The sequence below is a fragment of the Ambystoma mexicanum genome, chromosome 6q (genome assembly GCF_040938575.1).
Source record: "Ambystoma mexicanum isolate Mex_15411 chromosome 6q, UKY_AmexF1_1, whole genome shotgun sequence".
Classification (NCBI taxonomy): Eukaryota; Metazoa; Chordata; class Amphibia; order Caudata; family Ambystomatidae; genus Ambystoma; species Ambystoma mexicanum.
The window spans coordinates 196,389,892-196,414,713 of record NC_090937.1 but is presented as its reverse complement, the minus strand read 5'-3'; the positions used below and the strand labels follow the sequence as shown (position 1 = coordinate 196,414,713).

The 24,822-nt window shown below is 45.5% G+C and overlaps 1 protein-coding gene across 9 annotated transcripts in view; it reads left to right on the top strand.

Annotated features, from left to right (window-relative positions):
- Window positions 1-24,822, top strand: part of PTBP3 (polypyrimidine tract binding protein 3) — a 1,755,480-nt gene that overhangs the window by 1,488,570 nt on the left and 242,088 nt on the right. For all 9 annotated transcript variants that reach the window (XM_069630627.1, XM_069630630.1, XM_069630624.1 and 6 more), the window contains 2 exons: window positions 14,217-14,309; window positions 14,962-15,178. In XM_069630627.1, the coding sequence (XP_069486728.1) occupies window positions 14,217-14,309; window positions 14,962-15,178 (310 nt within the window). The remainder of the gene's footprint in view (window positions 1-14,216; window positions 14,310-14,961; window positions 15,179-24,822) is intronic.

Genomic DNA, 24,822 nt, shown 5'->3' with positions numbered 1-24,822 from the left:
TGTTCTTACTTTAAGATTCCTTTGATTTCCCAATTTCTTAAAGGGCTCACTAATGTGTTCCCACCGTCCCCTTTCCAGGTGCCAGTTTGGGATCTGAATCTGATTTTGAAATTCCTCATGGGTGCTCCGTTTGAACCTTTGCACTCTTGCCCTTTGAGAATATTGTCTTGCAAGACGGTGTTCTTGGTTGCGGTTACTTCTGCCCGCAGAGTTGGGGAATTGCAGGCACTTTCATCTAAGCCACCCTTTAGTGTGTTTAACAAGGACAGGGTTGTATTGAGAGTACGTCCCTCTTTTCTAAGGTAGTATCTGAATAGTGTTTGAGTCAAAAGGTGGTTCTTCCTTCTTTCTATCCTCCTCCTCATCCAGGTAAGGAAGAGGAGCGACTCCATAGGTTAGACCCTAGGAGAGCTCTGAGCTTTTATATTTCTAGGATGTCCAGGGTCATAGTGGACAATCAACTCTTTGTGGGATATACTGGTTACCGATTGGGCCAGGCTGTTAGAAAACAGACCTTGTCCAGGTGGATTATCCTCACCATTACTGAATGTTACCATTTGGCGGGCAAGGACCCTCCTGAAGGGTTGCAAGCTCATTCCACTAAGGGCGTGGCTACTTCCACAGCCCTTAGTGGGTTCACAAATATTCTGAATAGGTGTTCCTATTCAGAATATTTGTGATTACTCCCTGGATACACTCCATGGTCAAGATATGGCCTTTGCAAAGGCGATTTTTTATTCTGCCATCTGATTGGGTACTCTAAATTCTTTTTCCTCCTCCCATTTTCTGGTGCTGCTTTGGGAGTCTGTCAAAGATGTGGAATACATTGGAGGACACTATCCATTCGAAGAACAAGTTACTTACCAACTGGTAACGTTCTTTGGATTGGATGTTCCTTCAACGTATTCCACATCGCCCTCCCAGCCTGCCCCTCTGGAGAATTTCCTATGCGATTGCCGCTTACGTTTCCGCAAGGCTATGTGCAGTCAAGCAGGCATTGGATATGTGCATGTCACACGTTATGGGGGAAAAAACATAAACTGAGGCTACGGGCGCTGTGCGTCCTTTTTCTAGCATCCGGTGACGTCGCGCTCGACGGAGGCCTTCGAGGGACATCGACCAGACGCCATCGACGCAGGACTCCCTCTGCCGAAAAAAAGTTTCCGAAGTACACAGCTGTGGACATTACATGTCGAAGATGTGGAATACGTTGGAGAAACATCCAATCGAAAGAACATTACCAGTTGTTAAGTAACTTGTTCTTCTCGGGGAAAATCATGGACAGAATTGATCATATAGTTTGATACTTTAGTCAAAAGCAGATTGGAGTCTGAAGCCTAAAGAATCTTCCTCTATAGAGAGAAGCTCTTCCAGATGTGCATGGCATATTACGATGGGAGGCCTAATTCATATCTTAAAATGCACATGGGCTGGCTTTTCAGAAGTGCTAGAACACTTTTCCAGTAGGAACCTTCAATTTTCATCCATAACTGGTCTGGTTTATATGGTTTAGTTTCAGTGCCATATAAGAAGATGGCAGTCACTTTCTGCATGTAAAACGTGATTGATGAGCAAGAAAATTTGCCAAATCTTTCTTGCATTATTTGCGCTTGCGATGTAGCTGAGCACATTTTTGCTTGCATTTCTATCAGGTAAGGCTTATCTGCTGCATGGGTATTAATGTAAATTCCCAAATATTTATATTGATCTATGATCACTAGCCTGCTTTTGATTATCAACCATTTTGGACATTTTACCTTCCTCAACCTTTTGGGTCTACAATATAATACTTAAGTCTTGGCTACATTAATTTGCAGTAGGTTTGCTTCAGCATATTTTCCTAACACAGACAATAGATTTTGGAGACCTCTGGGTGTTTTAGATAGTAAAACTAAATTGTCTGCATGGAGTAGCCATGCTACAGATGCTGTGCTGAGTCGTGGTGGATCAGAAGAAATGGAGGCAAAAAGGTTAACCATGTCAGCTATGAAAAAATGAGTGTCTAGGCTAAAACACAACCCTGCTTTAAGGCACGGTAGGTGAATATCGGGGCTGACAATTTTCCCTCTAATGTTAATCTGATCCGAATGGATGTGTCTGTGTGTAGTTGGGAAATTAAGGATGGGAGGGAGGACAAGCTGCCTTGGCTAATTTAGCCAGCAATATGGGCCTAGACACAGAATCAAAAGCAGACTTGAAATCCATGTATGCCATGTATGTAGGCTGCTTAGATTGTTTTATTTGCATTTGGATCGCCGTTATTACAGTTAGGTCGATCGCCGTGCCAAGACCAGGTATGAACCCAGTTTGATGCAGATCATATAGACTGTTTTGGATGATCCACTGATTGAGATCTCTTAGAATTAATCAGGAGAATAATTTCCCTGGAACATCTAACAAGGCAATGGGACAATAGCTGCCATGGAGTTGTTGTTTGCACTTTTTGAATATGGGTGCCATCGTTGACTTCCGCCAAGATGGAGGAATTGACTGGGAGTGGATGTCATCACAAAAAATCTGATGTAAGAGCTGAGCCCAAGATTTGGGATTGGCCTTAAGTATGTAATTAGTTAGGCCATCGGGCCCCAGAGCTCTTGAAGTACTTAGTTTGGATATGTAGAATAGAATGTCATTGCGATTGAAGTTCAGCAGTATATTAGTTTATATTAGTTGTAGGAATAGTAACTATCTTGGCGGAGTCTCGATCTTCACAAGCGTAGAGATTCAAAAAATATTCTATCCAGGTCTGTTCAGGGACAAAATGTATCTGTAACGAAGCTTGAGAGGGATGAGTGATAAGGTTAAGTAACCGCCATATGTTTCCTGAGCTTTTGGAAGCAATTGCTCGAAGCATATTCTCACCATCATGTTGGCACATAAGGGACTTCCTATCTTTAATCCAGTTCTTGTATTTTGATTTTAGATGCTTTACTTGTGTATAATGATCTGTTCTAGGCAAGTTTTTAGTAAATCTAATCGCTCTGCGAAGAATTGGTTTTTGTTGCCTAAGAGCTGGATCAAATTTATGTTTAAACATGTGTTCGTTTTTTTTGTTCGGATATCTCTGAATAGTTGGAGGGCTGCGACATAGAGCCCATCAGAAGTAGTCACAGCTGAAGTCTTGAGAGCTTTGGATCTCATACAGTGATGAAGCTCGGCCAATTGATCTTCAGACCAGCGCAACCGATTTTGTGTGCCTGAGACGGAGTCTTGCATTGAATTGTGTGTCCAAGTGAGTGGAGGGGGTTCAGCTCCACGATAGAGTTAGCTGGTCATGATCGCTAATGTGCTGTTTATGAACAATGAAATTGTCTATGAGCAACAACATGGTTCGGTCGGTATAGAAATAATCTATAATGGCCTGCTGATTTTGCCTTCGGCAGGTAGGATGCAGAGGGGTGTTACCCTCTAATGCTCCATTGAGCATCAGCAATTGTCTGTGCGCCATAAGGTTTGTCCATCTACGGGTTACAAATGCATAAGCTGATTCTTGTCAGATAGGCAGTGAATGTTTAGCTCAACTACAAGAATAATTGTGGTCACAGACCCGTCTAAGGCAACTTAGTCGAGCAAGAGTTCTATGTCCATAAAGAAGTTATAATCAGTGATGCCAGAGTGATTCCAGTAAATGGTCATCAGAGCAATTACTGAAGAGTTCATGGAGATTCTTACTTACTGGATGTACTTGTTGGGTTCTGCCCATCTGCTCATATGGAGTCCAGTTGAGATTTTGCAGGCTACGAGTAGACCACCCATCAGTCTTCCCTTGGCTTGGGCTATTGCTGGTATAGTCAAAATAGTAAAATCATTCCAAACTGGAGACTCAACTAACCATGTTTCTTGTAATGCTATGATATCAAATTGACCAAATACATGGGATTCATTGTACATTAAATGGCTATTCCCTTTAGTGTTCAAACTTATAACTTTGAGTCTCCGAGATCGTTGGGTCTCAAATTGCTAGGATTCTGATTGGCGTCGCAAGCGATCATTGTGTATGTTCGAGGCAAAATGAGCCTAAGAGCACTCGTAAGCAGGTTTTTGCATACAAGTTATTTTAATGCCTGATGCTTGGAAAGTGGAGCCCGCGTTGTAAGGGTGTTCATCGTGTCTTCTTGAGTCTACATCTTTATTTCAGATTAGCTCGTAAGAGAGAGTGAACCCTAAATCAAAAAGGGATTATCTGGCCTGCCATACCATATTACGCACTATTCCAGACTGAATTCACAGCCTAGCTGCAGTAATATTGGGTTTGTGAAGAGACTGTACCTGGTTTATGTCAGAAGAGGACAAGTCCTCTAAACTCAGCACATCCGCAAAGATGTTCAGTATGCTTGTTCTGTTGAGGTCATAGGAGTCAAATGGTTTCGATCTACATTGAATTATTAAGGCATGAAGATGTAAGTTACATCTATGTCCATGATTAATTTTCAAATTCCGTTGGGAACCCCAGTTTGAGAACTATCTTTATTTGGGGGTTGCATTGATTGACTGTATTCGGCTCAATAAGAGATCTGTTGGAAATTATTGGGAGCTGGTGGTTTGCTAGTAGGAAAGGAATTCCGAAAATATTGATGCACTGATTTTTCGATTTTGGATCTTCTTTGCTCTAAAGTGGTGAATTCATCATCCCATGGATCGCTCTTGCCAGTATTAAATTGCACATGATTTAGTACAGGTGGATGTTTTGTGGAGTGCGCAGTTTGAGCTTTTTGGATTTCTATCTCGTCCAAAAGATCATCTAATGGTTCTTGCATGGTTTGGTCAATAGAAGACCGTTTTCTGGTCTTTTTAATGGTATCGTTGAGTCTAGCAATATTTGAGTACTTTTTAGTAATGGCAGCACTAGCATGAGTCGTTCGATTTTTGGGTTTGGGTACATTTTTCAAGAACTGTTTGGATGCTGCCTGATTGGATTAGGGGACAGTTTTGGTATTTTTACTTTTCTTTTTTTGTTGTTGAGGGGCTAATTTAACAGAAGAGATTCCTCTTGGTTTGGAAAAGATAATAAAGGGCTCTTTATTCTCTTTTCGCTGTGGTATTACTTCCACTTAGCAAGAGGTCTAAAGAGTTTGGAAAGAAAGAAAGTCTTCTTTGATACGGGTCGCAGGTATGTCTCTCTCAATATGAGGGTACGGGTCTAGCTAGCGTCTTTAAGTTCTTTCAAATAATTGCTGGAACTCGAAGGTTGGCGACAGATGATGTTACAGGATTTGTGTCATTCACCAGAGGATTAGAGCCCTCAATAGTGCATGGATCTCTTGGAAGCCTTGTAAGAGAGTCATTAGTGTACGAGTGTTCAACCTTGTAAGGGTTTGCTACCCTGATCTAGAACCAAGTTCAGAGAAGTCGAGGTGATTGAGCTTCTTTTATGTTGAAACTGTAATACATGTTTCAATAATCCGGTTTGGGTGTTAAGCCTAGCATCTAGAGTTTCATAAAGTTTTGTGAGTGAAGAAAGAGCCAGATTCATGGCCGTTAGAGCAGGGCAAAGTAGGACCAACGAGGAAGATACAGGCATTGAAGTGTTATGTGAGTTCTTAATCGTTGGTTGCTTCGTTGGGAAGGTCGAGAGAAAGATATGGACAATGCAGATGAGTTGTTAAGAGGCATTCACAAACATGATAGGGGCCTGCGGCAGTAGTGAATGTTGAGTGGAGTCGGTGTGATTTCGTGGTCATAGACGGACTATGAATGGGTAGCGCAACAGGTGTAAAAGTGGGCGTAGGAGTGACCAGAACGTTCGGGTTTTGGGGAAAGGAGTCTGGATTGTTCCCTTCAATAGGAGAGTCAATGATGACTAGATTGTTTGTGACCACAGAGCCAGGAGAGGTATAGTGTATTTGGGCAGTGGTTGTTAAGTACACGTTTGATTCTGCGCGTCATGAAGAGAACTGTTATCTGCAGGTTCATGTGAAGGTTGTTGCAAGTTTGAATTCCCTGAAATGGACTCCATGGTGGTGTCACTAAGATTTGAAGATGCAGCCATATGGTTTGGCGCTACGTGCTGTTTGGTTTTGTTTTGAGATGAGTTCAATTGTGAACACGTGTTGCAGGGTGGTTTTGTGGGGAGCAAAGCAACACCTGCACCGCTAGGTTGCGATTTAGCTGCTTCGACTGCATAGAACTGTCGAATATCAGCTGACATGGAATGGGCTCGTGCTCATGTGCTAACTCTGGGGAATTGTCACCTGATCGGCCTTAAGCGTGTGCGTTTTAGCCATTCAACCAACTTTAGGATTTCAAGCTTGGACGGCATGTCCGTCTTTAGTGTGTACAAAGTCGGCCAAGGGCGCCTCACCATACGAAAAAAAAGCAAAGTTATATCATGCCAGTTGTGAGATAATGCAAGAAGTCTGATATTAAAGTATGCAAGCGTTCGTGATTCCTTACAAGCAAACTAAATTATGCACGTGTAACAGTACGAGGGGGGTGTGACAAAAGCGTACCAGTGGAAAAATAGGGAGTCAGATCCGCCGCACAGCCCAAACAGCCAAAATCGCACTTACCAACTGCACTTTCACAAATGCGCGTGCAAATCCGTGCATGCTCGAGATATATTGAATTGTGGTTAAGGTGGGCGGGGTTTACCCTATTTTCAATGCAATAAAGCCTAGAATCACATCTACACGAACGACAGCGACCATTTCATTATGATTTGTGCTTGGTCTGCAGTGAGACCAACTACAACCCATGTAATACTCCCCGATTTAGAAACAAATCCAGCCGCTGCTCGTTTGAAATTGACGCAACATCATATAAGCCAACTTCCAGATCTCTTGATGAAAACAAAGATGGCAGACGAAAAAAAAATAAACTACGAATGGATCCTGCTCCAATCCCATCAACCGGTACCATCTAAGAAACTCTCGTAGCATTTGCATAGAAACGCATACAGTCAGATGGTCGCCCTAAAAAATGCCCCAAGAATCCACCTGAAACAACTCAAAAAAGAACCTGCGCTTAGAAGGCTCCTGAAGATCAAAAAAGCCAAACAACAATACAAGAACTGGCTGAAGACCGCTAAAATGACACTTGAGCAGAACGACGCTGAGATGATGCTGAGAGCGATGGGGTCAATGGAACACTAGAGACCTATGGAAATTGCTCAATCAGGACCCCTCAACAACCAATATTATGCTCTCTAAGGTCCCATGGGCTAGCTGGATGGTATACTTCCAGCACCTGTATCAAAAGCGGCCGCAGTCCCAACCAAACGGTTCCTCAACCTCCCAGGGGAAATGGCCATTCAACTGGGATCTGGAAGATATAAAGGCCGCCATCTCCAACTTAAACGTATCACGTGCATTCAGGCCGGATGGCCTATCAAATTCTATCATAAAGAAGAACCCTGAAATATGGGCAACCTTTTCCATGCAAATTTTCGAACTGATAAATCCAACTAATCGAATACCATCTTCTTGGTAAAAAGCCATCTTAATTCCCATTTATAAGAAAGGCCTGACGGAGAACCCCTGTAACTACCGCCCAATTGCTCTCCACGATCCCTTAGGGAAATTATTTGCCAACATCCTACTATCTAAACTGACCGTCTGGGCTGCATCAGCAAAACGACAAGCACCACGACAAACAGGTTTTGTTAAACTGGTTGGGACAAACATCCATCTTTTTATTCTAAATCTTCTCCAGCATGAAACAATCAAAGCAGGAAATCAAACATATGCAGCAGCATTTATAGATCTGCACCTCGCTTTTGATAAAATAAATAGAAACCTCTTATGGGATAAATTGACAAACTGAGGGTCTCCAAGAGACATTCTCGAGCCAATCAAACTTCTTTACTCAAATACAAAACTCCAGATACGTATGAGTAAAAACAGCTCGGTAACTCAGCCAATAGAAACATGGCACAGCCTGAAACAATGCTGTCCCCTTGCCACCGCTCTCTTTAATCTATTTACATCAGAGTTCGAAGAGACTGTGGCCACTCCTCTAATGAATCCACCAAAATTAAACTCTACTCCGGTTCCATGCATCCTTTACGCTGATGATATTGTACTGTTTGCGAAAACACCAAGAGGTCTGCAAACATCTCTGAACAAAATGCGAGACCACATGGAGTCAAATGAACTCGAAATAAACTTAAACAAGATGAAAATCATGACCCTATCTCAACAGTTGGGCTCTCAGAAAATAATCTCCCCTTTTTTCTTACAAAAAGAAAAATTAGAGCAAGTTTCGACCATCAAGTACTTGGGAGTCTGGATCAACAAATCCCAAGTAGAGCAGCCTTGGATCGATCTAAAATCCAAAGTTCTCACCCTGGCGAGACAGGGCCTGATTCTTCACAAACAATTTGGGAAATTCTCCTTGAACCCTGTCATTCTGTTCTACAAACAAAAGGTCACACCCATTTTAATTTATGGCGCAGAGACTATGATCAATCTAGCTACAGTCATATGGGAAAAACTCGAAAGTATCTTTTGGAAAAAAGTCCTAACACTTCCGATCTCAATTCTAATCTCCTGTATTAGATTTGAACTTGGACTACAATCCCTTCTCTCAATCGTGAGATGGAAACAATTGGACCTATATAGAAAACTGATGAATAACGATCAGATTCCTGCCGTGAATATACTCTGTTCGAACTCTGAGATTATCAACGCAACAGTCCTGGATAAATGGAAAGCGTAGTCAATTTTCAACAAACAGAAAGTGATATATCTATGGACACTCTGATTAACAGACCTCAAAAGGCAAAATTGTACTTGGCAAGACGCGATTGGTTACAGACACAGAAAGCTAAAAATCATTACAAACTAACCCTCAACTGCAACAGTGAGTGTCGAGCCTTGAATGAATTGCCACTCTACCTCAATCTCTTCCTGGATCGGGAGATACCCGACACCTTTATGCGACTCAGGTTTAACATTCTCCCGACGCAAGAAATCTTGGGGATAAGAAACCACCCCAATGGTCTTGACCAGACTTGCAGATTCTGTAAGGTGCCTGCATCCATCGAAAGTCTCTATCATATCCTGATGCAATGCCCAGTGCTTGCAGAAAAACGCATCACAGTTGGACAGTTGTACTTTAAAGACAGAAAAATATTAGATCCAGGGGAATGGTGGTCGCGCCTACTATCTGGTAACGGAACAATGATAACGGCAGTTATCCGCTTTTGGTCAGCAATTCAGATACAATTAACAAAAGGATACATTTTATTTTTGTTTTCTCTACATATACGAATCAACAAATGTATAAATGTAAGGTTTTTAGGTATAAACCATATGCATTTTAAATTAAAAATAAATAAATAAAGCCTAGAATAAGAACGTAATGAGTATAAATCTGCAGTTAAGTAGGTAGCAGATAAAGTCCTTAAATGAGAGATTGTTCTTGTTCCAAATCGTACCATGTTGAAATTGCTGAAGTGATCAGAGTCCTGGAGCCACACAACTACAACAGCACCTGTCAACTGCACTTTCTCAAATGCGCCTTTCTGGCCATGTTTGGTATCCATGTGGACTCTTGCAAATGTTACCCTGCAGCCATTGGAGCATAAAGAAATTAAGCAGAAGATTTTTTTTTTTCTTCTAGCCTAATGTAAATGGGCATTATGTTGGCCTCAATTTTGTTCACCCTTATATTGAGTCTTGCCCTCCTTGGGACCTAAATGTGATCCCTCAGGGCTGCCCCACTAACCCTTTGGTCCATGCCTGAGTGGACAGACTTTAATCACCTTAAAGATGGCCTTACTCTTTGCAGTGTAGAGTAAGAACTGAAACGCAGTCTTGGTCAAAAGATGTATAAATGATCGGCTCTTCATCACGGTCATGAAGTGTAGTACGCAAAACACAACTAGACACAGACAATAATACTTTCCCATGTTAACTTTTATTGGGGTTCTCCAAACATTCAGGATGGGATGAAATTTAAGGGATAAAGTGAACAGCATAAAGCGGATAAATTCACCTTTAGGACTGGCACGTCATCACTTCCCCACCCTACTTCAGTATCTCTGTTTTTTTTTGCTGGCTCTTTCTTCTGTAACAAGTCCCTTTTGGGTAATCCTAATTGGTCAGGGTAGCATATCGGTCTCTACAGATTCCCCTTCAATGCGGGCACCAGTCGGTGCTCCGGTTACAAGGACAGAAAACAGAAAGGAACAAAATAGTAACCAAACTAAAAATCTCTGTTAGGACGTGTCCGTATTATTCAAGGAGAAACAAATGGTCTTTATTTTACAATCTTGGAAAGCTCACATCACTTCTGGGCCACTCAGTCTTCAGCCATGACTGTATATAGCTCCTTGGTGGATGGAGAGCTGCACCTCTCCCACCTGCAGACTCCAAACTGTACTTTTTCAACACCTTGTAATACCTTCCCAGAAGATCCCACCTTTCCCACAGGTAGGGGCCTCCTCAGAAATCCCCCCTTTTTTATTTTTTAACTAGGGCTCTGATCCATCTCCCTAATCTTGGGATACTGTCCCTACTGCCCACCAGCCCACTCTATACTTCTCCATGGTCTGCCATATGATTGTTCCTAAGGGGACCTGATCTACACACTTCTCTGCTTCCTCCCTCCAACTCTCCTCCTGCACCTTCTCGACGGACGTGCTCAGACCTTCACCCCTCCCAGGTTCACCCCTTTTGGGCACTGAGTTCACCTCTTTTTCTTCTATTGACTGTATGGGTCCTCGATTAAACCACTCTCACCTCCTCTCCATCTCCTTCCTCTGTTCTTCCACCTCTTCCCCCTCCACTCGCTCCCACCTCCTCCTTGAGGTTTCTTTCCCTTTCTAAATTCACTCCCACTTCATCATCTTCGTTCTCTCTGCCTACTCCTTGGAGAATTTGATGTTCCCCTGTGCCTCCTACACTCTTCTCCTCAATAGCATTCTCCATACTGATGTTCTACTACATTCTCCAGCTTGCTCTTTTTGCTTCATTACCCATTCCCCAACTTTCCTGAAACTTGCTCCTGCTCCAACTCCAACATCCATTTTCTCCAGCATGGGATCTCCACATGCTCAAGAATATTCCCCGTCGTCAGTCTGGGATTCCTATGTAATATTAAAAACCATTTCGCTGTAAAGTCAAAAACTGCTTGTCGCTTGTAGTCTGTTGCTGTCGTTTTTGGTCATACTGCCCAAGCCAATGGCATTGGTCCTCTAGGCTTCACCCCTAGAAGTCCTCCTCAGATTTGTACTGCACATTTTCGTGTTGGGAGTCCTCGGATCCTCAGATTTGTACTGCACATTTTCGTGTTGGGAGTCCTCGGATTTTGCTCCTCGAAAATCTTGAGGTTTTTTTTTTTTTTTTTTTTTTTTTTTTTCTTTGTGCAAATATTTCCATCGTTTTCATCGCTGGTCACAGTGCGACTCCCGACAGCAGGGACCAGTTGCCGGTAAAGATCCATTCCATCATTGGATCTTTTTTTCTTTGTGTAAGGCCTTCTCTTTGGATTTGGGCTTTCACCATGCGGCATGGTGGACGCCAGAAAGAAAAGTCTCTTCAGGGCCCCCTCCAAGTGCGGCCTGAGGAATGTTTCCGTTGATCATCGGCATGACAAAGCCTTTACAGCCTACACCCGGACCACGATGGGGACAACTGCTCCATCTGCCAGTCCTTCTCTCCAAAACTCTACAGGATCATCACAGAAGGGTGGTGGCTTGGTTGGAGGAAGGTGCCAAGGCCTCTGACACTGCTTCAGTGCGTAATCATGCCTCTGCCTGGGTCAGCAGATCCGTTGAGCGTACTCCCTCCACGAAGAGGTCGAGATTAGTTGAGGACACTTCCAGGGGGGAGAGACCAAAAAAGGACAAAAAGTCCTGCTCTCCAAAGTGCCTTTGACGGCTCCCAAGGTTCTGTCTACTATGCAGTGCCCACTGCCACAACTCCAGCTGCCTCATCTGAAAGACGGCCCATGTCGCCAACTTCTCAGCTCTTCACCCTGTCATCAATGGGTTCATTCACCAGGAGCATTACCACCTGCTCAGCTTTTGCATGTCGTCACTCTTTCAGATGACTAGCCTACATAGTCTTTCTCCTGATCTGGAAGAGGTTGTGGATTTCCCTAACCCCATTCTCCCTACTATGTAACGGAGGGTGTCCTAAAAAGTCTAATTCATGCACACACAGGTGTGCATTCCTTTTCTAACCAACAACAGTGACAGTCAATGTCAATCTGGGATTCCCAACATTCCCAGCAACAACAACAAATTGCAATAAAAAAGTACGTGATTTTTTTGTCTTTTTTGCAGTGGGTCTGTTGTCCTCAACCTCTTTCATTTGATTTATATTTGATTTTTCGAGCTACAGGGTAATTTTTTTTCATCAAATTTTAAAACATACAGTGACAAAAACATTAGAAGGGCAATAAATGTTTCATACTCCTAGGCATTCATATACTTAAGAATACATTTACAATAACATACAGTACATTCGGAGCGAAACAGTGCATATTGAGGAACAAGTCAGGTGGTTGGATGCCCCTGCTAGACCTGAGATGACTGAACAAACTTCTCAAGTCCCAACAATTCCAGATGGTCATGTGGCAGCACATGCTCAAGCAACTCGACCACAGAGACTTCTTGGCTTCCCTAGAATTAGAGGACGCCTACTTTCACATTCCCATTCATTGCAGGCACTGACACTTCCTCCGGTTTGTCATAAACTGCAGACATTACCAGTTCAAGGCTCTTCCCTTCGGGTTCAAGTCAGCTTAGAGGCTCTTCGCAAAGTGTCCGGCTCTAGTGGCTGCCCATTTATGCCGTTCAGGGATCTACATTTACCCCTTCCTAGACGACTGACTGATCCGTGCCCACTCTCGCGTGCTGAAGAGACCATCGGGTGCGTAACTTTGCTGGGATTCTCGATCAACTTTACAAAAACGGAAACTATTAGAACCAAGGGAAGCAAAGGAACTGTAAGATTGGCAAGAGGGAACCCGACTGAGGGATACCTACAGAACGGGGCGAAGCATGATGCCCGATGAACATTGTGCTGACAAAGAGTGAACCCGACAGAGGGATGTACACATTGAACTGTTTAGCAAGACATTAAGATTTGTGAATGCGAAAGGTGAAAATACCTTTGAATACAAGCCATAGTGAACCCGACAGAAGGAGTCTGACATTCAAGAGGGGTCTGAGCCTGGAAGAGGGGGGCCCAGGGGTGAAGACACATCAACCAAAGAGAGGCAAACAGTCGAGAAGCTTCTGAGCCCGGAAGATGGGGATCTAGGGGTGAAAAGTCCTCACCCAACATCCATACAGATGGGAACCTTTTGTTTATTATTTTGAACCTATCAGGTCCTCCGAGGCAAGATACTTTTTGTATAAAAGAGACTTAACCACTGGAGGTCCTGATATCTGAGAACGGAAGTGTAGTCTCGTGCTGCGAATGTTCGAGCGTGCACTGTGCTCCGGAGTCCGTGCTCAAAACGTGGGGAAGGGAGACCCCCAGCTAACACATCCTGACGTATCATTTGTGAACACTTCTTTTTCTTGTGAACCCTATCCCACGCTCTTTTTTGTATTTAGCTTTAAGGATTGGCAATCATTTATTTTGTATAGGCCCTTTTATTTGACAAGACACCACTAGGACTGCCTTATTATTTGATGGTCGTAGCTTGCTACCATCTTAGATTTAGGTTCGATTAGGCGTTTTTCCAACCTACCTATACAGTTGACTGAACACCCTTGAACTGTGATCACTTGTGTCTCTCTATTCTTGATACCATGCCTTCCTTACACTTGTTTTCAACTAAGGACATGTGATTAAGAGCAGAAACCAAAGAATATGAGATGGGTTGCTGGGGTGAGTCCTGAAATGATTTGATGACCATTACTCATGGGATTACACTCCCATACTACAGAACACTCCCAGGTAACCATAACCTGCTGTGTGATCCTTTGTAAAAGTTGCAAAATAAATTAGTGTTGAAAATGTAGGACTGTGTAAGTAAAGCCAGCTAATGTGTGATTTTCAACCAAGGCAATGAGTTTTTTTGTCAATCAACATATGAAATAAGTATCTCTGGCAAACATAACTTCTAAAACACCTGGTATTTGGAGGCTTTTGTCACTTATGATTGTCGAATGTTTTGCCTGTATGTGTGTGATAGAGCTTCCATTCCTTTCTTGCTGTTCTTCACATTCTTTCACTTGATGCCAAGCAGTGTTTTCATTACATTGAAAGTCATAAAATTGCAAACATGTACTGAAATGATTTAATTTTTGTCTTCAGGTGTTTATGGTGATGTGCACCGTGTGAAGATCCTATTTAATAAAAAGGAGAATGCCTTAGTCCAGATGGCAGATGCGACTCAAGCTCAACTAGGTTGGAGTGTTTTTCCCTAATAATTGTATGCTGTAAAGAGGGTTTTATGTTACCTACTATGAAATTAACATTTACAGTGCACAACACTATTATCTTTGGTGACTTGAATACTTGTTTGTGCTCAGAAATTCCCTCCGATTCTGTGGCATTAATTCTGCTTAATGATGTAGTCCAATGTATACTGTAAAATGTATAACAAGTGTGATATTGTCACACTTGTTTTTATAGAGTGTGTATGCAAATCCTCGCACAGTACATTAGCACCACCACACCAAAAAAGGTTGGGTGGCTTTATCATGACTGTCTGATACTGTTATTTTTGTCAGTACAACATGGTTGTGTGGTTTATTGGTTGCTTGAAACTTATTTGCAACCCCACACTTTTTGGAGGATCTTTTATAAAAACAGACAAAACAGATGTGTGCTTCCTGTTCATAGCTGGAACTATAATTTAAGGGCATGGTTGTTCATTTTGTGTGTGTTTAATTTCCAGCTGATCACAGATCATATCATTTCTGTGAATTATGTATTTGCACACCATCACAGTTCCTGGCTCACATTGCAGTGGCCTATAATCTTATAAAAATCTGTCTATTTTTATTCTTCTATCTACCTAATCGTTTTCTGCTTTCCTTGTTTTGCTGTTTTCTAGCTATGAGCCACCTTAATGGACAGAGGCTTCATGGAAGGGTGCTCCGTGTTACTCTGTCCAAGCATCAGACAGTCCAGCTGCCACGAGAAGGCCATGAGGACCAGGGCTTGACCAAGGACTACAGCAACAGCCCCCTTCATCGCTTTAAAAAACCAGGCTCAAAGAACTTCCAGAACATCTTCCCTCCGTCCTCAACACTGCATCTCTCCAACATTCCGTACGTGCACTTTGTTTTTCATTTCACTCTCCCGTGCAAAATCCCTGTTTTTATACATTTCTTTAGACACTATTGTCTTTCACATTATCCCTTTCAATGCTTATTAAGCAAAACGTACTGCATTATATGATGAATCGTGAACGTTTGTAGTATTGCTACCGGACCGATAGCTGGGGACCAATCAAGAAGATATTCAGAACTCTACCTTAGTAGTAGTCTGATTTGCATCAGCAGTGAGTCCTGGTATAGGCTGTTGCATTTGTAAATATTCAGCTGTCAAGTCCCTTTTTACTGAGTCTGAGAGATTCAATTCTGTTTTCCAGGCAACTATGCACTGTGAGAGAATCAACATGTCCTTTGGAGATAGCATCTTATTTACTGCTCCCAGAGCAGCATCTATTGTAAGGTGACACTCATCTGACATTTTTGGCTGAGGGATGTTGTCAGAGTGCTTATTTTGAATGAATTGTGTCCTCCCACGTATTCCTCATCTTAGATATATTCGCCAGCTTGCTGCTTCTTTTCAGAATTTTTCCGCCAGAGGGTGCTCTGCTCGATGCCGCGTAGCTTGGTCCCTCGAAGGCCGCTGTCGGGCGTCGACGTCATCCGTTGTATAAAGGGCTTGAGCTGCGCCCGTTGGTTCAGTTCCTTTTTTCCGAGCTTCTGCTCATCCTCAAATGCGACAACACCCAAGACCGTTTTTAAAAAGTGTCTGAAGTGCGGAAGAAAGATGTGCATTACGGATCCTCACCGCAACTGCCTTTGGTGCCTTAGTCCTGACCATCAGGTCGACGAGTGCGGGTCGTGTCAGGCGATGTCGAACAAGGCTCTCAAGGAATGCCAAGGTTAGCTAGCGGTCGGAGTGGAGTCTTTCAAGTCTGCAAAAAGACTAAAGACTCTGGAGAGTCGAGTAGAAAATCTTGTCACGAGTCGAGAAGGTCGAAGAGTCGCTCGAGAAAGTCTTCTTCCTCGTCATCTAAAAAATCAAAAAAGCAACGTCACAGATCTTAGTCCTCTTCTTCCTCCTCGCCCGACAGAAGGTTAATTTCTTGTCCTTCTAAGCATGATTCCCCCAAAAAATGGGAGTCCTTTAGGGCTTCAATGCGAAAAAATTTGGTGAAGGCGGCCGACCCCCCCCCTCAAAAGTTTTGTGAAGTGCATGCCCCTGTCCACTCCAAAAGTGACAGAGGGAAATCTAAAACGGCACACGCTAAATCCGACAAAAAATCAACGGCGTCCTCTGAGGATGATTATCCAGTGCCTCATGAAACAAAACAGAAAACTTCGGTGTATAAATCAAGTTTGACAGAGGACAAAATGGCGTCCTCATTGTCGAAGTCAGGTATCGACTCGACGCGTCCTTAGACGGCTTCGTCGAAGCCAAAGATGGCGTCAATGCCTCGGTCTTGAAGCCTTGCTCAATGACATCGAAGCCTTGCTCAATGACCTCGGGGATTCCTTCTAGCATATTCAAGCCATCGTCGATTCCATCGACGCCTTTGTCGGGGAAATCTTGTATACCGATACCCAAAATGACATATATGGCTAAATCTAGGTCTATGCTGCCAACTTTACCCACATTTTTTTTCCATCCTCAGCCCAGGCAGGAATTATTTTAATCCATGTCTGCTATTTTTGAAGAACAAATCTCTGATGAGGAAATTACATCAGCTATTGTTAGATTTGGGACAAGAGAAGTCCCTGAGGAACTAGTAGATCCTAGTTCAAAAATGGCAGACATTTATGACTGCCTTCAATCAGCCAGTGGCCTAGATACCTCACCTGAGGTAGAATTTGAAAGGCCTGACCCCATTGACCACGCAAAACCGGGGTATAGGAACCTCATGGGAAGAGTGATAGATTTTATGGGGTGGATGTCAGTGTCTCCAAGATATGACCAGGAAGACATGACTGATATTATTGATGAAGGACCTCAAAGACCCAATCCTTCCTTTCCACAAAGCTCTTCAAAAGATAGTTATGACAAATTGGGAGATCCCTGAGTCTTTACCATCTGTAAATAAGAAATTTGTGGGAAAGTACAGACCTTCTCCTTCGGATCCAGAGTATCTGTCTAAACACCCTTCACCTGAAAGCTTGGTGATTCAGGCTGCGACAAATAGGCAATCGGCTTATCTCTCCATGCCCCTTGACGGGGACGACAAAAAGATTGATGCCTGGGCGAGGAAAGTTTTCACTTCGGGTAGCATGGCCCTTAAATCTACTAATGTGACTTGTACATTAGCTAGATTTACTTACACCCTGTGGGACTGCTTGAATGTAGCGGCTGATCACATCCCGGGGGGTGAGGAACGGGATGGTTTCCTAGCGATAGTAAGGGATGGAAAGGAGGCTATGGAGACGTGCCTCAAGTCAGGACTGGACACTGCAGAGAGTATAAGCAGGTCCATGGCATCTAGCGCAGTCTTGCGTAGATTTGCATGGCTAAGGAAATCTGGCTTTGCATCTGATGTACAGTCCAGATTACTTAATATGCCTTTTGATGGCTTGAGGTTGTTAGGCAGCAAGGCTGACGAGAGCTTGGAGAAGCTGCAGACCTCGAAAGCGGCAGCAAAATCACTCGGCGCCTCTATAAGGCAACCTCAAACACTTTTACACAGGCTGATCTTCCTGGAAGAGTCGCCCCTTTCGCTTCTATTCCTCTTTGGGAAAAGGGAGGGGGCAGGCCAGTCAGAGAGGCCAACGGAGGAAACCCTTTCGTGGTGGAAAAGGGAGAGGCGCTAGATCAGCAGCAGCTAATACCTCCTCAGCCACTGCTGCAGCTGCTACAAAGCCACTTTGTGGTCTTAACCCACAAAACCCTGGTGGAAGGCAGAATCACTATGTATCTGGACGAATGGCGGGGCATTACGTCAGATACATGGGTACTAGAGATAGTGACCCATGGTTACTGTCTCCCTTTTCATCAAAGACCTGAAGATCATCCACCGGGTGCCAACTCTGTAAAAATTCCAGACCCGCTCCTTGTGCAGGAGATTTTGACCCTGCTAAAGAAAGGTGCAATAGAACATGTACCTGTAGCGGAGAGGAACAAGGGCTGGTACTCCCCCACCCCACCTGTCTCCCCCCACCCTCCTAGTTTCTCATCCCGAAAAAGGACGGAGGCTTGAGACCCATCTTGGACTTGAGAAATTTGAACAAATTCCTCAGGAAGGACAAGTTCAAGATGGTGACCCTTTTTCAGATCCTTCAGGCTCTTCAGCTTCAGGACTGGCTGGTTTCATTAGACCTTCAGGATGCTTACTTTCATGTGCCAATCCATCTCAAACAGAGTACCTGAGGTTTGCAATTGGTGGATTATCACTATCAGTTTTGAGTTCTGCCATTTGGGCTGACCTCCGCCCGAGGGTCTTCACCAAGCTAATGGCAGTGGTGGCAGCGAGTCTCGGGAGGGAGTGGATTTGCATCTAGCCATGACCTGTCACTTTCTATACAAGCTGGGCTTCTCCCTCAATTAAAGGAAGTCGCAAATGATTCCGAGCCAAAGACTCCAATTCATCGGAGCTGTCCTGGGCACTACCTCAAGGAAAGCCTTGCCTCCCGAGGAGAGAGCTCACCACATTCTGCAGATTGTAGCAACGTTTCAACATCTACCGGCGTTCGACTTCCTAAGGTTGCTAGGCCTCATGGCATCCTGCATTTTTCTGGTGCCAGAGGCTCGACTGAGGATGAGACCCCTGCAATGTGCCCTCAGGACTCAATGGTCCCAGTTTTCGGGGGAGATGTCCAATCTTCTGCAAATCCCGTCCAAGGGGGCTCAAGATCTCCTATAGTGGGCTCGCAAGGAGAATATCCTCAAGGGGGAACCTTTTTGGCCACCATGGCCGGAGATAACTGTAGTGACAGACGCCTCACTCACAGGGTGGGGAGCTCACACCAACGATCTGACAATCAGCGGTCGTTGGTGTCCATCGGAGTCCAAACTACACATCAACCTTTTGGAGCTGAGAGCAATCAGACTAGCGCTGAGGCTTTTCTGCCCTCTGTACAGGGAAAGTATGTCCTGATAATGACGGACAACACGGTGGCCATGTACTACCTCAACAAAAGAGGAGGCATAGGATCACTCCCACTGTGCAGAGAGGCAATGCAGCTCTGGTTCTGTGCAATGCAAGAAGGAATCTCTCTAACGGCAGTTCATCTTGCGGGAGAGCTGAACACGGCGGCGGACAATCTGAGCAGGCAGAGCACAATCTCCCATGAGTGGGACCTAGCTCAGGAAGTCCTTCAAGAGATCTTCGCCCTTTGGGAAACCCCTCAAGTAGATCTGTTCGTGACCGGGGCAAACCGGAAGTGCGAACTGTTGCTCAAGGGAATTTCCCCCGCGAGGAGCTCTAGGTGACGCGTTCGTAGTGAACTGGGTATTTCCACTCCTTTACGCGTTTCCTCCAGTCCCTGTGATTCCTCATGTAATCAGGAGGTTGAGAAAGTTCAGGAGAACCATGATCCTAATTGCCCCGGATTGGGCCAGGAGGACGTGGTACCCGGACCTTCTGGACACGTCCATCTGCCCTCCAATACGTCTTCCACAAAGAGGATTTTCTCTCGCAAGAGGAAGGTCGGATTCTCCATCCAGAGGTCAAGACACTCAACCTTCACGGTTGGCTTCTGAGAGGTTGAGATATAGGGACTGGGACCTCCCTGATGACATTATGGAGATTTTGCTTTCGGCCAGAAGGCCAGCAACAAAATCCTTATACCGGTGTTGTTGGAAGAAATTCAGTAACTGGTGCAGGGATAAGAATGTGGATCCTTTTCAATGTACCACTCCCATGGTGCTTTCCTTTCTACTACATTTGGCCAACTCGGGGCTCCTAGTTGGAAGTATTAAAGAATATTTGGCAGTGCTATCTACCTTCAAGCGCTCCTCAGAAGACGTTTCATATTTTAAAATGCCCTTAGTTGTCCAATTTCTTAAAGGGTTAACAAATGTGTTCCCTCCTGCACCTTTTCAAGTTCCCATTTGGGATTTAAATTTAGTTTTACGCTCACCTGGTTCCCACGGGGGCGTCGACCGGAACTGGGCCGCTGTTATTTCCACCAGCGTGACGTGTAGCACCGAGATGACTGACTGGCCCGCTCAGCCTAGTTTGTCTGGCTCGCAAGAATATTCTTCTGCAAAGGAGAAGAGGAATTAACCACCCGTGGAATTGAGTATCAACCCACCTTCCCCACTCCCGTTGTCTTCCCACTGATCACTCTTGATGTCCCCTCCTTAGTCTCACCTGATGGTTTGGAAGGATGAGCTCTCCATCCTGCGTCGACCGCAGGGGCGCGTTGATGACCAGTTACTTCACTGGCGTAGAGGAATTGGTGAGTTCCAGTATTGACTCTAAAGTCCAATTGTTCATAAGAGTTCAAATGTCTGCTCTTCACTCTGTCCGATTCCTTGCAGGTTGCCGATTCATCCACTCGAAGATTTCCAAATGGCACTCGGTAAGATTCAGGTAAGTCTATTGTGTTTTTCCCCTTAGGGGCCGGGGTACGGCGATGAAGCAGAGTTGACTGCGCCGACCCGAAATGAGGTGAGTACCTCCCCTGGTAAATCAGGTAAGTCCTTGGGGGGTAGCTTGTATGGCCTTAGAGAGTCCCCTTGCTCACCTTGCTGTCTTTGTCTCCTTAGGTGTCGGAGGGCGGCCGCGAGATGGAGAGAGCGTGATGGAATGCTGAAGTACCACCAAGCAGGTGAGTTCAGCGCGGCACCGTAGGAATGAGAAGCAATGCTTCAAAGACTTCTGTCTTTCAGTTCCGTGGCGAGATGGATCAGGATTCAGGTAAGGATTAAAGTTAAAACTCCTGTTCTAACCTTTATCCTTTTTGTCTTCTTGTTTCAGGAGTCCCAGGACTGAAGCAGGCGTGGCTGAAGACTGGAGCTGCTGAAAACACGGTGAGCGTTACGCTGCAGCAAGCAGAATAACGCGAAGCACGTGTGGCTGTCCGGGCGTGGTTTAAATAGCCTTGGAAGAAGATCCAGGTAAGTATTCTTCCACAGCCCCACCCAAGTAACAAAATAGTCCCTTCAGTAAAATAGTCCCTCCTAAGCCTCATTTGGCTTGAGTCTTCATGCAGCATGGTCTGCCTCAGGTGAGTATGCAGCATGGTCTGCTTCAGGTAAGTTATCAATAATGAGCCTGGCGCCCTAACTGGGGCTTTTGGGCATGCTCCAAGTGGCATGATGCCTGGTCTTCCGGGGGCAGGCATCATGGCATAAAGTTTCTTATGTGTGCCCCTTTTAAGCCTTTACATTTAAAAACTGTTTTACTAGTGGCTTTAACTTTAGCCCGCAGGGTGAGTGAGTTGCTGGCGCTCTCTTGTAAACCTCCTCACACTATTTTCCACAAGGATAGTTATTTTGAAGGTCAAGCCTTTTTTCCTACCTAAAATAGTTTGATTTCCATCCGTCACAGAAGATTACTTTACCTTCCTTTAATCCACCTCCACACGCTAGTAAAGAGGAGGAAATGTTCCACAGACTAAAAAGGCTCTCAGCTTCTACATCTCTAGACTTGAACGATTTAGACAAATTGATCAGTTATTTGTCAGTTACACTGGACACAAATTGGTCCTTGGTGTGTCCAAACGAGGGGATTGGGTCCTCCGACGTATTCCATATCTGACGGGTAATGTCCACAGCTGTGCTGCTTCGGAAAATCTTCGGCGTCCTGCGTCGATGACGTCGATGCGGCGTCCCCGAGGACCTCCTCCGACGGCCGGTGTCACCCGATGTGATAAGTAGGACGCACGACGCCCGTAGCCTCAGTTCTGTTTTTTCTGCGAACGTGTTCGCTTTGTGAATCTCGGTACACCTCGACTCTTTGGAGTTTGCTGTATTCTTCTCGGTTCATTGAACCTGTTCGGTTTTTGTGAAAACCTGTTTGTGGCGATGTCTACTTGTCTTCAACCCCGCGTCCGGGCTTCAAGAAATGCGGGGACTGTGGGTCCAAGATGTCGGTCACGGACTCGCACAACGCCTGCCTCTGGTGCCTCGGGGAGGCCCACGATACGGACGACTGTGTTGACTGCCAGTCACTCACGGCCAAGGCCTTGCAGGAGTGCAAGAAGAAGCTGTCGGTAGGCCGGGTGTCTAAGCCCCGGAAGTCGAGGTCTACGGGGCTTTCGACGGATGACTTGAGAAGCGACTCTCCGCGTCATCGTCGGAAGTCCAGTGGGTCTCCTTCCAAGAGTCGGTCTCGCCACTCCTCCGTCTCTTCGAGGCATTTCCGGAAGCGCCGGCATCGGTCGCCTTCCCCATCCTCTTCCAAGGACTCTGCCCGTAGGCGGGTCGCTTATCCCACCATGCAAGCGACACCGGAGGAATGGGCTTCCTTCGGGAAGCAGATGTTAGCGATTCTTGAATCGCAGGGCACCGGTCCATCCGCGCCTCCGAGTGGGGTCGGTCGGCACCGGTCGAGAGATACCGCTCGTACGCCTTCGGGCTCGGGTGGTTGGCACGGCTCGCCGGAAAGGTCCCGCTCGGACAAGGGTAGCCGTTCTCGCCATGCCCGTTCCAGGTCCCGGTCCTCGACGCGCTCGAGACCGCGTGATCCTGTGCCGTCTTCGAGGAAGACGTCGACGCCTGTGGCGCCGGGGTCGTCGACGATCCCTCTCGAGGCTCTGCCTCCTAGGGGGTCGTCGACGCTGTCAGCGCCTAGGTTGTCGAGAGACCCGCTCGGAGCTTCGGCTTCGAGGCCTGTGTCGACGCCGTCGATGCGGACGTCGATGCCGATTTGCTCGCCGCTGACTCGTTTGGCGCCCTCGACGCCTTTCGCAGCGGTGGTGTCAGAGGGTCCCCGTGGTACAGGGTTAGCCCCTAGAAAGGCTCTGGCTAAGGTCAGGCATAGCTTTGGTCCCCAGGTGTATTTGTATTGTATTTGTATTTATTGATTTATTAAGCGCTTTACGCCAAAGTGCTGTACAATTGAACAACAAATTACATAAACAACCAATAACAGTAGAAGCAAATACATTATGAATCAGTCGACCTAAACAATGAAAAGAGCAATTAACTGAGGGAGTTAAGTTAGGTTGGGAAGGGGAGAGGGAGTGGATGGGAGGGGAGTGGTGAAAAATGGTAGGAGGAGGGATGGGGAGGGTGAGAGCGGGTATAGTTAGGGGAAGAATAGGGAGGAGAGGGGGAAGCAGGAGGGGGGGGGGTGATTCAGGGAGGAGAATGGAGGAGGAGAGATTTAAGGGAAGAGCGGAAGGAGGTGAAGGTGGGGGTAGAGCGGATGGCAAGAGGAAGGGAGTTCCAGTGTAGAGCTGCTAGGAGTTGGAAGGAGCGGAAGCGAGAGGAGGCACAGGGGAGGGAGGTACAGTGAGAAGGAAGTGGTCAGCTGAACGAAGGGAACGGGAGGGAGAGTAGAAGGAGAGAAGGGAGGAGAGATAAGGGGGAGCGAGACCATGGAGAGATTTAAAGACAAGGCAGAGAAATTGAAATTTAAGTTGGGAATGGAAAGGAAGCCAGCCAAGGGAAGAGAGAGAGGTAGAGATGGAGTTACGGGTGGTAAGTAGACAGAGGGTTCGAACCGCAGAGTGGTAGATGGATTTAAGAGGGGCAAGGTGAGAAGCCCAAAGAGTAGGGAGGAGCAGTAAAAGAGGCGGGAGAAGATGAGGGTGGAGATTAAGAGTTTAGTAGCATGGAAGGTGAGAGAAGGACGGATTTTGCGGATATTGAAGAGGTGGTAGCGACAGGTGAGAGAAATATGTTGAGAGAAGGAGAGAGAGGAGTCAAATAGAACCCCTAAATTACGAGCTTGAAGAGAGATAGGAAGATTGGAGGGAGGAAAGTGAATGAATGGGGGAGGGGAGGGAGGTGGAAGAGAGTTGGAGGGAAAGAATAAAACGGTTTTGTCTGGGTTAAGAGAGAGAAATCGGGAAGACATCCAGTTTTTAATAGCAGTAAGGCAGGAGGAGAGTTTTTGGTGAAGGTCAGGTGAGAAGGAGGAGAAAGAGAAAGAGTTGAGTGTCGTCAGAATAAAAGTGGTGGGAGAAACCAAACGAGGAGATAACAGGGGCAATGAGGGAGGTGTAAAGAGAGCAGAGGAAAGGACCAAGTACCGACACTTGGGGTACACCGTATTCAAGAGGATAGGTAGGAGAGGAGCGGCCTCCCCAGGGGACAGTAAAGGAGCGTGAAGAGAGGTAAGAGGATATCCAGTTGAGGACAGAGTCTTTGAAGCCAAAGGAAGAGCGATTGTGAATAAGGAGGGGATGATCGACAGTGTCAAAGGCTGCAGAGAGGTCTAGGAGAATAAGTATGGAGGATTGTTTGGCGTGGCGAGCAGAGAGAAGGGAATTGAGAATAGAGGTGAGAGCAGTTTCTGTGGAATGTTTGGGACGGAAGCCAGATTGGTAGGGTGGAAGGAGAGAGGAGTTAGTGACAAAGGATGAGAGTTGGGAGTAGGCAAGGTGCTCGAGAAGCTTGGAGAGGAATGGGAGAAGAGAGATGGGTCTAAAGTTAGAGGTTAGAAGAGGGTCAGCAGAAGGTTTCTTCAGAATAGGGATGATTGTAGCATGCTTGAAGGCAGAGGGGAAAGTAGCTGAGGAGAGGCAGATGTTGAAGGAGGTGAGGTAGGGAATAAGAAGAGGGTAAATCTTAGGGATGAGAAAGGAAGGGAGAGGGT